This window comes from Solea solea, chromosome 6, assembly GCF_958295425.1.
Source record: "Solea solea chromosome 6, fSolSol10.1, whole genome shotgun sequence".
NCBI classification, from domain to species: Eukaryota; Metazoa; Chordata; class Actinopteri; order Pleuronectiformes; family Soleidae; genus Solea; species Solea solea.
Window position 1 is genome coordinate 19,590,608 of NC_081139.1, and position 14,082 is coordinate 19,604,689.

General features: G+C 38.8%; 3 protein-coding genes across 3 annotated transcripts; 2 read left to right on the forward strand and 1 right to left on the reverse strand.

Annotated features, from left to right (window-relative positions):
* Positions 1-746: 746 nt before the first annotated feature.
* b3galt6 (UDP-Gal:betaGal beta 1,3-galactosyltransferase polypeptide 6) lies at positions 747-4,597 on the forward strand. Its single transcript, XM_058632656.1, has 2 exons — positions 747-1,089; positions 1,436-4,597. The coding sequence occupies exon 2, from the start codon at positions 1,446-1,448 to the stop codon at positions 2,460-2,462; it is 1,017 nt and encodes a 338-aa protein (XP_058488639.1). The 5' UTR covers positions 747-1,089; positions 1,436-1,445; the 3' UTR covers positions 2,463-4,597.
* A 30-nt stretch (positions 4,598-4,627) lies between these two features.
* On the reverse strand, positions 4,628-8,443 carry si:ch211-160o17.6 (protein FAM107B). Its single transcript, XM_058632657.1, has 5 exons — positions 8,356-8,443; positions 7,695-7,728; positions 7,084-7,303; positions 5,830-5,974; positions 4,628-5,658 (listed from the first exon to the last, which is right to left on the reverse strand). The coding sequence occupies exons 1-5, from the start codon at positions 8,377-8,379 to the stop codon at positions 5,557-5,559; spliced, it is 525 nt and encodes a 174-aa protein (XP_058488640.1). The 5' UTR covers positions 8,380-8,443; the 3' UTR covers positions 4,628-5,556.
* Positions 8,444-9,505: 1,062 nt separating this feature from the next.
* tmem167b (transmembrane protein 167B) lies at positions 9,506-14,062 on the forward strand. The gene is made up of 3 exons (XM_058631740.1): positions 9,506-9,666; positions 10,796-10,927; positions 12,345-14,062. Exons 1-3 carry the CDS (start codon positions 9,657-9,659, stop codon positions 12,425-12,427), a joined length of 225 nt encoding a protein of 74 aa, XP_058487723.1. The 5' UTR covers positions 9,506-9,656; the 3' UTR covers positions 12,428-14,062.
* The last annotated feature ends 20 nt before the right edge of the window (positions 14,063-14,082 follow it).

The following is a 14,082-nucleotide window of genomic DNA, read 5'->3' on the forward strand; positions in this document are numbered from 1 at the left end:
AAAGTAATATTTTTTTAATATGTTTGTATTATTATTCGACATAAATATATTATTTAACTGTGTAAAATAATAATTACGTATAAATATGTTTATATTTGACAGATTAAAGCAGAAGAAAATGATTTTCAAAGTATTTACATTTTTTTTTATTATTTTTTTTGGGGGGGGGGGGTTAAATTAAAGGTCCAGTTTGTAAGAATTTGTAAAAAATCTGCAGACTGTGGAGGACTGTAGATTTACTCTTCCTTTTCCAAAGAGTGTCAGGGAACGATTGTGGCCCTTACATGTCAGAAAGGATGGTTCATGAGCCCCAGCTTCAAAAACTGAATTGGACACTTGTCCAAGGAAACATGTTTCCTTACTGTGCATATGACAATAAACTTTGAATCTCTATTATTGACATAATCTTTATTAAAAATGTGCCCATACGACTTTTTATTGTGAGTTGTAGATGTTTAGCCCCCCTTGGTTTAGATATCATATTTGGTACAATGGGACATCGGGAAACTTGTTTGGATTGGATTTAATTGAATGGTTAATTATCAAAAGGGTTTGGTATGCGGTTGATAATAGATAAATTGAATAATTATTGCAGCCCCCCCTACGTTTTTATCTTTGTGTTATGTTCTGTCCTTTATGGATTAGTTTTTTTTAATGTTATGTCTCTAATAAGTGTTTTATTGTATATAAGAAAAGTTAAAGCAAATAAAAAATAGCCCCGCCTCTCTTAGGGGCGTCACTTCCGGTTTCTGCCTCGTCGTCACAGGCGCACACAACTGAGCCAGTCACTAAAGAAAATAGGAAAGATGCTAAAAATCTGCCTCAGCTCCTACAGCCTCACATTTAACTGCTCATTGTAACCTGTAGTTTGAGCTGTGTTGTTTCCATCTGTGTTTTGGATCAACATGAGCAGCTTGTGTGTGTTGACAGTCAGTGGAGTGAGCTCGCTAAGTGCGCAGCAGCAACTGAGGCTCTTATTATCCTGGTAGCTAACGTTAGCTCCACAGCAGCTGCTGCTGCTGCTGCTGTGTGTGTGTGGCCAGCCAGCCCTGCCTGCATTATCCACCGGACAGCTTCTTTTTACTCAAGGTAACTGACACGTTCTTCTGGATTTATCACACACACACACACACACACACATACATATATATGCGATTTAGCAAGCAGGTGGCGCTACAGTGTCACTGTTGTTGCTGATGTTGCGAGGTTACGTTGTTAACCTGCTTTATTGCTTCAGTTGATTAAAATCATCATGTCTTAAAACTAAGAACTAGACTGTCATACTAGTCTGACATTTCCTGATACCCATATTTGTTTACATCTGTAATGTCTATGCATAATTGTAAGAAACATATATTTTTTACTGACTTGATAAATTCAATACGATGATAAATTCATATTTTGATTTGCATATCTTTTGTGTTTTTCACACCAGACACAGCAACATGAATCTGTTCCGTCTTGTGTGCCGCCACAAGACAGCCCTGGTTATTGGAACAGTTTGCAGCTTTGCCATAGTTCTTGTCTTCTTGGCCAAATGTACCTCAGAAACCTTGAAGCAGGGACACCCAGGTCCCCCAGGCCAGGCTCCCCGTGCCAACGCTTTGCAATCCCATCCAGAGCAGCATAATCCTCCCTCTACAGTGAAAGACTCTGCATTCCTTGTGGTCCTCATCACAACTGGACCTAAGTACACAGAGCGGAGGAGTATCATCCGAAGCACCTGGCTTGCCAAGCGGGACTCTGATGTTCTGGCCATGTTTGTGGTGGGAACTCAGGGCCTTCCCAGCGAGGACCTTCAGAACCTTAACACAGAGCAAGGACGGCACAAAGACCTGCTCTTACTGCCTGACTTACGAGATTCGTACGAGAACTTAACACTGAAGCTGATCCACATGTACTCCTGGCTGGACCAGAATGTGGAGTTCAAGTTTGTTCTTAAAGCAGACGATGATACGTTTGCTCGCTTGGACCTGCTTAAAGAGGAGCTGAAGGGGAAAGAGCCCAGCCAGTTGTACTGGGGCTTCTTCTCAGGGAGGGGCCGAGTGAAAACAGCCGGCAAGTGGCGGGAAAGTGCTTGGGAGCTTTGTGACTACTACTTACCGTACGCACTGGGTGGGGGCTACATCCTCTCAGCTGACCTGGTGCATTATGTACATCTGAATGCTGCTTACTTTAAGACGTGGCAGAGTGAAGATGTGTCACTTGGCGCCTGGTTGGCACCAGTTGACGTTCGCCGGACACATGACCCACGCTTTGACACGGAGTATAAGTCACGTGGTTGCAACAACAAATATTTGGTGACGCATAAGCAGAGCTTGGAGGACATGTTGGAAAAACACCAGACTCTGCAGCGTGACGGCAGGCTTTGCAAAGAGGAAGTCAAGCTACGATTGTCATACGTCTATGACTGGAGCGTGCCACCCTCACAGTGTTGCCAGAGGAAGGATGGCATCCCATAGCTTTTGTCTTTTTACATGGTAGAAACTGGTTTTTAATTCATGTCCTCTAAATATGTACAGAAGTAAGGGATAGTGTCTGTGAATCCATGATGTCAAAGAAGCCACAGATGACTTTGTGTTCCTCATAGTTACTGTGTGGTAGGGCAGTCACTTTTTAATCCGAAATTCAGATATTAATTCAAACTTGGGAGGGAAATTTCAAAGTCAGACCTTAAAATCCTGTTTGAGTTTAAAATAGACATCCTAGAAGCCCATCAGACCTTTTAAGGTAGCTGAATGCCCCCTTGGCCCGTCAGAAAAATAAGAAGATGAGCAGACAATCACGGCCAAGGCATCTGGAAAACAGCATGTGTAGGTATTTTGAGTGCTGTAACATATATAGCAAAGTAATGAACAAATCTGCCGACTGACCTGGTAGTTTAGCTGTTAGCTTCACCCAAGTGAAGCGGCGGAGGAAGCCTCACGGACAACTTTCCGTAATAATAAATCATGTCACGTTTGTGTATGTGTGAGGGGAAGTATTCAAATATGTAAAGCATGTCATGAAATATTATTTCAAAAACATGACAGCCTAATGTAGATTAACAGAGCCTGGGATTGACGACCTCCTCTGCCACTGATCCACGGCTGCCCCATATTGTGTCATAATGTTTCGTGTCATAATAAGCACCCGAGGGTGAAAAACGTGATAAATGCTATGCTCGTTATTGCCTTAGGTTTAGGTAATTTGTCCTGTAAATTGAGTGATCATTTTGGCAAAGATGAAAACAGAATAAGCAAGGCTTGAAGGGGACAAAAAAATATATATAAAATAAGTGGTGTTGTTTTGTCTGATACTGTTACAGTGTTCAATCCATTTTAAAAGCATGATGTCAAGTTAAAAACAGAAAACTTTCTTAGTCCCCTCATACTGTATCTTAAAAAGCTGCTTCAGTCAGAAAACAGGGCCGTTAATTGCCACCAATTAAGTGCCGCATTTAGAAAACAACAAAAGAAAAATAGATTTTTTTTCTATCAAAACTGTTTTTTGAGCTGGGTTTTACGTTGATACAGGAAAAAACAACAGCCTCTAAATCTCTCTCTATTTTTCTGTATTCATAAACATTCATAAACTACAGACGCTTTGCATGAAGTGTTAAAGAGGTCACATTAGGAAGTCAAACAAACCATCTAATGTGTTCTCAATACTAAATGTGGTCCCTACTTTGATGACAAGCACAAGTTCACAACTTAAAATGGCACGTCACTGCCAATATGGACTGACTGAGAACTATTATCCCGTGACTCTTGGATCAAAAACCAACTTCCTCCTTGTAAACTCCTTTGGCCTTGTTATTCTAACCAATGATAATGTCTCCTGCCTCCAGTTCACCACAGTGATGGGTCTACTTCTCTCTACTGACTCCGCTTCTTCTGCTCTCCCTCTTACTCAATATAAAAAAAAAAAAATATATGAAATTGTAGTTGATAGAAGTGGGAAAACACATTTTGTTAAAATCCTGCCATGATGTCTACATTTGTTTGTGAAAGCAAATTTCTTTTGTATTTTATTTATTGTTAATTTATTTACACTGGTACAGAGAGAGAGAGGGTGTGAGCAAAGATGTGTATTTAAAAATAATGTCAGGGGGAAAATCATGTGTTATTTACATAATACATTTGTTCACATAGATGTTTACAGTACGCAATGTATGAGGTGTTTTGATTTGCACGGAGTGTGTAAAGAGAAAACCACTGAATGTGTTTTGTTCAGCGGGCCTTAGTCATTGTAGCAGTTAGCCCCTAGGGGGCAACTCTGCTGGTTGCAAATATAATGCGATTTGAATGGAAGTTAATGTGAAATTGAGCTTCTTTCTCAAAGAGTTAATGGTTTCACCTCTTCTTCTATAGAGCATGATGTCGCCTTTGTAAATTGTGTTCAAATTTAGACGGAAATAGATGACAATGTGCGACAGATATGCTTGGACTCGGTGTGGTTGCAGGTGACGTCTGTGAACTGTGAATTTTAAACGAACATGGCACCGATCGAATCGCAAATACAGGAGCGAGTTTTGCAACCAAAAGACGACGTCCACTTTTTATTTACAGTCCTGTAAACAATATTTACATTACCAAAGTAACACTCACACGCTTATTCATTACTTACATTACAACTTAACAGAGATTTTAGTTTATTTGTCAACCTTTGTTTACAGCACAGATCCACGTTAATACATGTATGTATGTTTACTGTTGTCCACACCACTCGTGAGATTTCTGGAAACATGGTAGGCCTCCATTTTTGTTTAAATCTTGGAAGGGGCATTTTAGGTTCAATCCCATTTTACCACTTGTCCCCATAACTAAGCTCTTACCCCCTCCATTTTGTGCTTTAAGGAGTATGTGTGTTATAGTGCCTGAGAAACCACCGACCAGCTGGCACTCCTAAAAATGTGTGCAGCAGCTCTGAGTGCACGAGACGAGACAGTAAAGAGCAGCAGACAGCTGAGGAATCACACAAGTTTGTTTCCTGTGACTGTTGTTTCCTCACTGTTGCAAATCCTGGTTCAATCCAATTTATGTTTCAGTGTTTTATTTATATGCTCGGTCTCCCTGGATGTTTTATTAAAAAAATATTTGTTAAATTGTCTCTTATATTCTCATTCTTTTAGTGCAAGGTGGGAAACATTTTATTTCAGGACATTACCTTGTGTACCCTCTGTTTACTTTTTAGTGTTAGTGTAAATCCAAATCCATTTTAAGAGTTTTTAAGACCTTTTTTTGAAAGTAATTTATCTCTTGAATAATCACTTTCAAAAAAAGGAGTTGTGCTACAGGTCTTTATCTGGCCATTTTTGACACAGGCACATTTTTGTGCAAATGTCACAGGAAAATGAAGATATTTTAAGACCATCTTGCCCTGTGTCCTCCCTGAACACTGCATTTGAACTGTCAACTTAAATGAAAATACTTCCAAACAGGGAATGAATCTGAAGCTGATGATTTACTGGTGATTTGTGTTAAACATTTAAAAAAAACAACAACTTTGTTTACTAATCTAATCTGAAAAAAACATTTTCTGTCATAGCCGTAGTATAAGAAACTGCTCTGGTTGTCAGGATGAAGACGTTTGGACGTGCTTCAAGGTGCCTCTCACTTGGATGAACTCTGGTATGTTCCGTAAGCTCTCGTTCCTTTTCTTCTCCTCTATCTCACACTGCAAGACAGGAAAGGTGCTGGTCATGCTCTGGTTTGGACATTGTCCTTAAAATAAGATTATTTATCCACAAATATCTGCAGGCAGTCTCTCTCCAAACAGATAACAGATCATTTGAAATGCTGTCATCTCCAGGTCGTGTGGCTGTCTCTCTTCGCTCCCAGTACTTACAACTTGTATCCTCTGCCGCCTTGAGCGAAGCTTAGCCTCTAAATCAGAGAGAGGACGGAGAGCCAGCTCCCTCTGCTTGTGCTGCTCCCTCTGTTTGTGTTCCAGGACACACTGCAGCTCTGGTTTTCTTCTCGGCAGGAGACCCCTGAGGACACATGGACATAATGCCAAAAGAGAGATTAAGTTCAGAATTAGCATAAATTTCACTGGAGTGCTTTTTGTCGCTCTTCCTCTTAATAATTACCAAACGTTAAAGGTTGTTAAAGTGTGCAACATTTAGGGGTTTATTGGTAGAAATCGGAATATATTACATGTAACTATGTTTGGTGTACCTTTTTTGAAGTGTAAGCTCACTAAACAGGAGATATGAAGGAGAACAAGATGCCTTCTTGTTCTGGGAAGGCCATCATAGTTCCCTGATGCTCTTGGGAAAGGGGTGGGTAAGTGGAAGATTCCTATGTGTGTGTGCACAGCACTGAAGCCTTAAGATCTGTGATATGACCAGCAACATGTTGGGTTTTTGGGAATATGTTTACAATGTTATAAATCAAGTAAGAAGTAGGCTAAGTTCTTTTTGCAGTCAGTGGAGCTGCCCCCTAGTGGCTAACTGCTACTTCTTCAGCCTCACTGTTCTAACTGAGACTTCATCCATGTTTATATACCGTACAGCTACGAGTGAGATTTTGAGCAACGGCATCACGTCATAATACTGCTTCATGCACCAGAAAACTAAATCTGCTTATTACATGCATTTTCTTTTTGCCACCTGAGACACAAGAGGGACAACCCTGGAGAACAAGAAAAAACAGCATTACTGAGCACTGTACTGTAGTGGACGTTACACAACCAAATCAACGGCATTTCATGAAAAGCACCTGGGATTATTGTAAGATTCTGTGACACTTTGCTCAATCACCATGGATTTAAAGCACAGCAGTGCGGCATTTTGCAGGAGCTTTTTCTGCCAACATGGTGGAGTCAACTGAGTCATATGACATCCAGAGGTCCATAGGTATGATAAGAAAGTCAGTGATACAATGAGCTCCATGCTCAATCACCGCCTTCAAGAAGTACCACTGCAAAGTATTTGTTACGTTACAACACTGCTTACATCTGACACATGGAGACACAGACAGAGTTGACATAAAGTAAAACTGGGTTGAACTTGTGCTACAGCAGACGGTCGTTAACACAGATCAGCTTAAAGCTGCTCCTGATGTGCTCAGATCATTCAGGGGCTCAGGACATTCTCACCGCCTGTGGCAGAAAAGAAGCTCTCGGTGAAGGTTTCTGTGTTGGTGTGAAGCCAGAACTGGATTTGGCAGCTTCCTGGGCCTGATGAGGTCAAGCCTGTCGTCATGCTCCTGCTGCTGCTGTTGTTGTTGGTGACTCTCCATCACCTGGTGATGTTGGACCATCCAGCAGTGATGTCTCTCTGAGATACATAAACGACCAGTGTTGTACTTACTACTTCCTACCAAATAAAATCAGAAGAAGAATTGGTAATGGTCTGTATTTATTTATAAAGTTTTTCTAGTCTTGATGAGCTGCTTTACACTATAGTTTTGGGGTTAAGAAAGAAAAGATACTTTTGATGTTTTTGATAAAGTAAATGTCATATACTTTAAGACTTTTACTTCAGTAATATTATAAATAGTGACTTCAACCTCTACCAAATTCATTTTCTGGTAAGATACTTGTGCTTAATTCACTCATTCACACACGTCACATATCATTTACAGCCTTTAATCCTATAAACAGTGTGGTAAGAACTTTTGTTGGTAGAAAATTTTCATTTCATTTTCATCGTGTTTTGATTTGTGACCAGGTTTGAATATTGTGTATATATGAAGTTTATGTCTTACCTTTTTTGTTTCGATGGCCCACTTTTTGAGACACCTGAAAGAACAGAGGACAGACAAGTCTTTATATCTACGAGATGCTCTTTGAAATTTGTAAAAATCTGAGTAACTGTAAAATCTTTTCTGCCACCTGCAAAATGATCTCAAACATTCTCCATAGTTTGTACTAATTTAAGTACCTTATTTATTATTCCATTATATATATTTTAATTTATTTTACCCTTTTACTCTTTAATTTAATCTGTCAACTTGATTTAGTCATTTTTTCATTTCTTTTATTCTCTTCTTTAACAAATTATGGATTGTGTTTTTCACCTTGTTGTTCATTTCTTTCAATTGTGTCATTGTGTTGTGTTAAAATGCCTCTCTTACGTCCACCCAAAAGAGAATCTTCAAAATAACACATCAAGAAATCGAATCGAATTTATGTTGAAAACATACAGATGAATCTTTCTCAAAAACATAACTAATTCTTTTTTTAAACGGATGAAAAGAGTTAGTTTCTTTGCAAACACTTTCTAATCACATAAGAAACTTAATTCAAGGTCCCAACAGAGGTGCAGACAATTAAAACTTGCTTGTATGTTTTTTACTCGATATTACATAATAAAACAAATGGTAATTATATCAATTTGTTCATAAAAGGTGTTAGAGTCAGTCTTACCTGTGTGCAATGGTAGAGACGCATCGTCTACAGGAGCGAAAAGCTTATGCAGGAGAAACAACAGGAGAAGCTCAGTGTTGTTGTCAAGAAGCTGCAGCTTTTACAGTGACAGGTGCACTTCACTGTCCAGTGCGGTCAAATCTTATTAAGTCTTTACAGTCTTAATAAGACGACCCTTTGTTCCACCTTTGTTCTCGACAAACTTCTCTTGTGCCAGAGACAGTAACGCCATATGGAGGAATTAAGAGAATAGAATATAAACACAGAGGAGAGCTTTTAAGGTAGACAGAGAGATAGGATTATTTGTTTTACTGCTTTAGGGGAAATTTAAGGTGGAAAAAAACTAAAAATTAGAAAAAGAATCATACAGTCATAAAAACAACATACAGGAAGTAAAGTTAAAGAAACAAGAGATATAAGTAAACGACAGTTGTAAAAACCCTAACCCACAAGACAGTTACAACAACTTTTGATAGAGACAGAATTAAAGGACATCAAAAACAGCTTAGTTATTCTTTTATTTATGTATTCATTATATATATATGTATATATATGTATGTATATATATATATATATATATATATATATATATAATTAATATATAATGAATATCTTACATTCATTTATTTCATGCAGTTCTATACTTATTTATTCTTTTATTTGTTCACTCATTTATTTATCCATACATTCATTAATATATATTACATTAATAATATGTCATTTAACAGTGCCTAAATGGATGTGCTGTGTTTTTTAGTCCACACACTTCATTCGATTGCGAGCAAGTGGGGTGGAGTGGCTCAGTGGTTAAGACCAGTACCCTGTGTACGAAAGACATCATGGTTGCAATGGTTGCAAGTTCGACTCCACCCCTGGCTGATTGTACTCAATTCCATTGTAAGGCGCTTTGGATCAAAGTGTCTGCTAAATGACATGTAATGATTGCAGTTCAGTTGTTATTACAGACTCATAGTCTATTAAATAATATGTATGTACACATATATATATAGATCATAATTTATTGAAAATGAAAAAAAATAAAACAATATATAGAAAAATTGAACGACATATACTATCATAGTCTTTCCTTGTCCAATAGGGGGCGGTAAAACACAGTTCCCCAACAACAAACACAACATTTAAGAGAAGAAGAAGAAGAATGTACGCCAGTGAAAGCGGAACTGTCAACTGACAGATTGTGAGGGGGGTTGCATCGTTTCTCTACTTTATACGCCATGATGGACTTTTAAGTTAAAGAAACCCGGGTCACATAACATCGTCGAAGAGAGAAAGCTGCGAACATGACCAATGGTAGGTGAACGGTATGGTTAAACCCGCTGACAGAGCCGTTAGTCACGTAAGTTAAGACTACTTAGCCACGGAGGCTAAAGCTAGGTTAGCTGTAGACGTGGCCCCGATCGGCACTGTCAAGTTTGTTAGCATTAAAAACAGATTTTTCGTCTTCAATATCTTCACCCATGTCTCGTCGCGTCTTTATTACAGTTGCAGACCTGCTGAACTATTTCCCCCCATTGCTGTCAAACCGTATGTTTTTAAAACCACTCAGTGCTGGAAACGCCGTGTTTTGTGTAGCTACAAAGCAACATGCTAAGTAGCATTGGGCAGCTAAATCGAATTATTCAGGTAGCTATAGTTAGACCACGACACTCACGCACAATGTGTCAGCATTTTACTCACTCTGGTCCTTAAAGCTTCTTTTCTGTGCTCGTCCACTGCTTATCATGGCAGCAAGAATGACAGTTGTCGTATCTGCAGCTGTTGGTCAGGAATTCAACAAATCAATGAGTAGTAATCATAAACAAAATAAACTTCATCTAAAATGCACCTTTCACAACACAGTTAAAAAGTGCTGTACAATAAATGATGTCAACAACAGTAAAACAACAATGAAAATTGAAAAACAAATACAAACACAGAGGGAACAAGTAAGTTTAGAGTAGGTCTGAGCAATAGTTTAATCATTAAAATTGTTATACATTGTGTAAGCTTAGTTTGAGATGCAACACATAATTGATACTAAATGTTTTGCCTCATATTTGTTAAATGGTTATAAATATTAAAATCAAGAGTGGGTTCTTCAACTTAACTCTTCACTCAGGAGCAAAACTTAATCTGTAATAAGCAGACTTCTTTTCGTTAAGGTACTGACAAATAGGAAACTTTTTATTTTTGTAACGTGATAATGTTTCCCAGCTCTTGATTGATGCAGTAGATAAGTGGAGTAACATCAACAGCAACATAACTGGATTGTATTGCTCGTACAAATGATTTTATACACATAAAATTATGTATTTCAAGAATTTCCCGCAAGGGATTAATAAAGTATATTCTATTCTATTCTATTCTATTATACATAAATAAACAAACATGCAGCTTACAGTCATGTATTCTGTAAATGTGATCCTCCTCTCTTCTGTAGTGTACTCTTTCGATGGCATCCTGGTGTTTGGCCTGCTGTTCATATGCACGTGTGCCTACCTCAAAAAGGTGCCTCGCCTCAACAGCTGGCTGCTGTCAGAGAAGAAAGGAGTGTGGGGCGTCTTCTATAAAGGTAAATGTGTGAATTAGAACCACATGCTGATCCACTACATAACATATCCCTACACAATATAAATCTAAGGGTGTCTTCACATCACCCTTGTTTAGTTTGGTTAAATTTAACCCTGGTGCATTTACTTAGGCGGGTGTGAATGTAGTGTGACACCGGTGAGCAGTTCATCACCAGTGTGAAATCTACCTGCGCCTTACATGGGAAGCATAGTATTTATGGAGAAGCCTCTTTCAAGAGCTGCAGATCTTGCAACTAGTGCACTAAGTTGATCATTGTCAGGAGGATCCTGAACTGCAGGTGTTGCCCTCATCCAGACAAGTCTAGCTTGTTAAATGTGCTATCCTACCTGTGGAGGAGAAGGAGAAGTTGGGGCCTCACGGTATCAGTCTCATGCCTCTGTTCAGTGGTTCAACTCTCAGTACTCTCAGCTCCTCACTGGGAAATGTGGATGAGAATATGGAGGCTGTAGCTACTCCACTACACCCGCCTACCAGCCACCTGCCAGCCTTTGGGGTTCTGCTCATCACCAGTGCAGCAGGGCAGATGAACATTAACCCATAGATGATGTAGAAAATGCGAGGGATTCGTCTTTATACGAGTTAACATATTTGACCAGTAGCTCAGCTGTACTTCTGATGACATAACTTGTCATTTACTAGTTACTATATTCAGCCTATTTTCATTTTAGTTTAGGGCAAATTACATATTTTTTGAGTTTTGAAGTAAGAGTTGTAAACAACTCCTGCAGCATACAGACAATTGTGATAATTCATGTTGTATAATGAGCACAAGAAGAAGAAAGAGATAGTAATTATGCCACCCAACTAGTCTAGACATTCATCTCTCTTTGTGCACATTTTTACAGACACAAACCAAATTAAGCACAGAGAGAAGGCTCCACCCAGTTACGTTTAACTTCTTTTGTATGTAAAAAGCATATTTTTTTAATTATTGCAACTATGGTCAGGATAATCATGACAGGACATGTTCACATGGTCCTGTGCCAGCTCTCAGCAGCTCTGGACTGAGCAGAGTCAGTAGACTTAAACCTCTGCCTTTTTTTTATCCTTTTATTTAGAGCTGCATTAATTAATGATTAACCAAGTAATGTTTTTTAAATGATTAAAACAAGTTCTCTGATTTTCTCCTTCTTAAATGTGAATATGTTCTAGTTTATTTGCTCAATTAAATAAAGAAATCATTCAAATTGAATATTTTAAGACATTTGAGAACATCATCATTGCAAGGTTCTGTAAACACTGATCAACCTTTTCTGACATTTTATGGACCAGATACCTATTTGATGAATATCGAAAGTAATCCACAATTTAATAATTTGTTAAAATTAACATTTGTTTTTATTTTCCTGCAGTTTTTTTTAAATCATTTTCTTGATCCTCCTGTATTTTTTTCCCAGCTGCAGTTATTGGGACGCGGCTTCACATTGCCGTGGCGATTTCCTGTGCTGTTATGGGTTTCTACGTCGTCTTCCTGAAATGACCAAGGCAGACTGGACTGGAAAGGACTGTACGGGTGCAGGATGGGAATGAACTCATCATTACATCAGTGGTCATGTGATAATCCATGATGCAGAGACTCTTCCAGGATAAATGACTGATGAAAACTCATTTCCCTGTGGACCCATGTGGAATAAGAGCCAGGGCTGCCCCCTTCTGGTGACTGGGTACATAACTCCCTTTCTTTAATAATGTACAGTATGTGCACTACAGACATGAAGGGTATCCGGTGATTATAGAGAAGAGAGCCTGTTTGGTCACATGGTATTGTGCTGTTGTCGGGTAACAATTTTGTCTCTATCCACACCCCATGATTATTTATACTGAAGGATGCTGAATAGAATTGCAGTGTATGCATTGTCCTGTATACCTGTACATAACCTGAAATTAATCTAGCTGTATATATTTGGAAGAGGTGTGACCAATAACCAGAGATCCAACAGAAAATGACCATTCTCTTCTAGCACCCACTTGTATTCTGTGTCACTTCTTGTGTCAAAGGTGGAGGGTTACGACAAACAGAGCTAATATATAAAGATGTTCTTGTATACACTATATTTCACTGTTTGGGAGTTATTAACTTTTCTTAACAGTGCTGTGTAATGGCATCTCCTACCTTTTTTGGGTTTGAAATACACATTTTTTCACTGGTGTGTTTTGTACTTATGTCAAATTCTAAAAAGATTATGAAAGTCATAAATTAATTCATTAGGGCTGGGTCATACCTGGCGCAGTCCGCGGAGAGCGGCTTTGCATTTCCATTCAGTCTAGTGCCCCACATGTGTTTACTAGAGCATTATTCACACAGAAACTGAACTTTTTTTTCATTCTTAAAGTTAGCCGTCACAAAACCCCCAAAACAACTTTAAACACTGTAGCATATATGCCAGGCCTGTATGTGGTGCTGTAATGCCACAGAAATACACTAAACACAGGAAGACGAAGGCGACAATGATGGCGATGGCGACAGCAAATTCAAGATTAAGAGGAAGGCGTCTCTAAATCTCACGTTCCATTCCAGTAGCGGCAATTTCTCACCAGGAAATCACCCACATTTGTGTTTCCTCGTATTCAATGAGCACTGAGTACTGGCGGACTTCCTTTTATAACCTCAAGCATGTCTTCTTTGAAATCTCTTTTGACTGAAACAAGTTAGTGCCACCAACTTGACTTGAACGGTTTGAGCTACACAGTGCGTAAACTGGAGGTGTGCATATACGTTTATTTGTCCACGTCAGGTCACGCCGCATCATTACCTGATTTGTTCTATAGAACAGACTGGATTTTTCAGTATACACTGTCCAAAGTGGACATACGATCCCCTCATGGACATCTGCACACATGTGGACACGTAAAGTATGACCCGACCTTTAGGAGTGATGCGATATTATCGTAGAGAGAGGACGACGAGAGTAAAAACTTTAAAATAAGTATATTTCAACATGTAAAAACTGGACAACTGTATCTGACATGTTTGAAGATGTAAATGCTATAAAAGAGATGATGCTTCTCTACTGTTACTCTGTGTTTAATTCTGCCACCTTACTTTTTTTATATATATATTTGTTTTGGAAGGGTTAGGGGTGCAATGCAATTTTGAGTAAACTGATCAAACAGGTTTTGTCTTCTTTTTTTTTT

Coding starts and splice junctions, on each gene's coding strand:
- b3galt6 (XM_058632656.1), top strand. CDS start 1,446: ATGAATCTGTTCCGTCTTGTGTGCCGCCACAAGACAGCCCTGGTTATT.
- si:ch211-160o17.6 (XM_058632657.1), bottom strand. CDS start 8,379: ATGCGTCTCTACCATTGCACACAG. Junction 5,975..7,083: donor CTTCTTTTCTGCCACAGGCG/GTGAGAATGTCC, acceptor ATGTGTCCTCAG/GGGTCTCCTGCCGAGAAGAA. Junction 5,659..5,829: donor GGCGGCAGAGGATACAAGTT/GTAAGTACTGGG, acceptor CCTGTCTTGCAG/TGTGAGATAGAGGAGAAGAA.
- tmem167b (XM_058631740.1), top strand. Junction 10,928..12,344: donor GTGGGGCGTCTTCTATAAAG/GTAAATGTGTGA, acceptor TTTTTTTCCCAG/CTGCAGTTATTGGGACGCGG.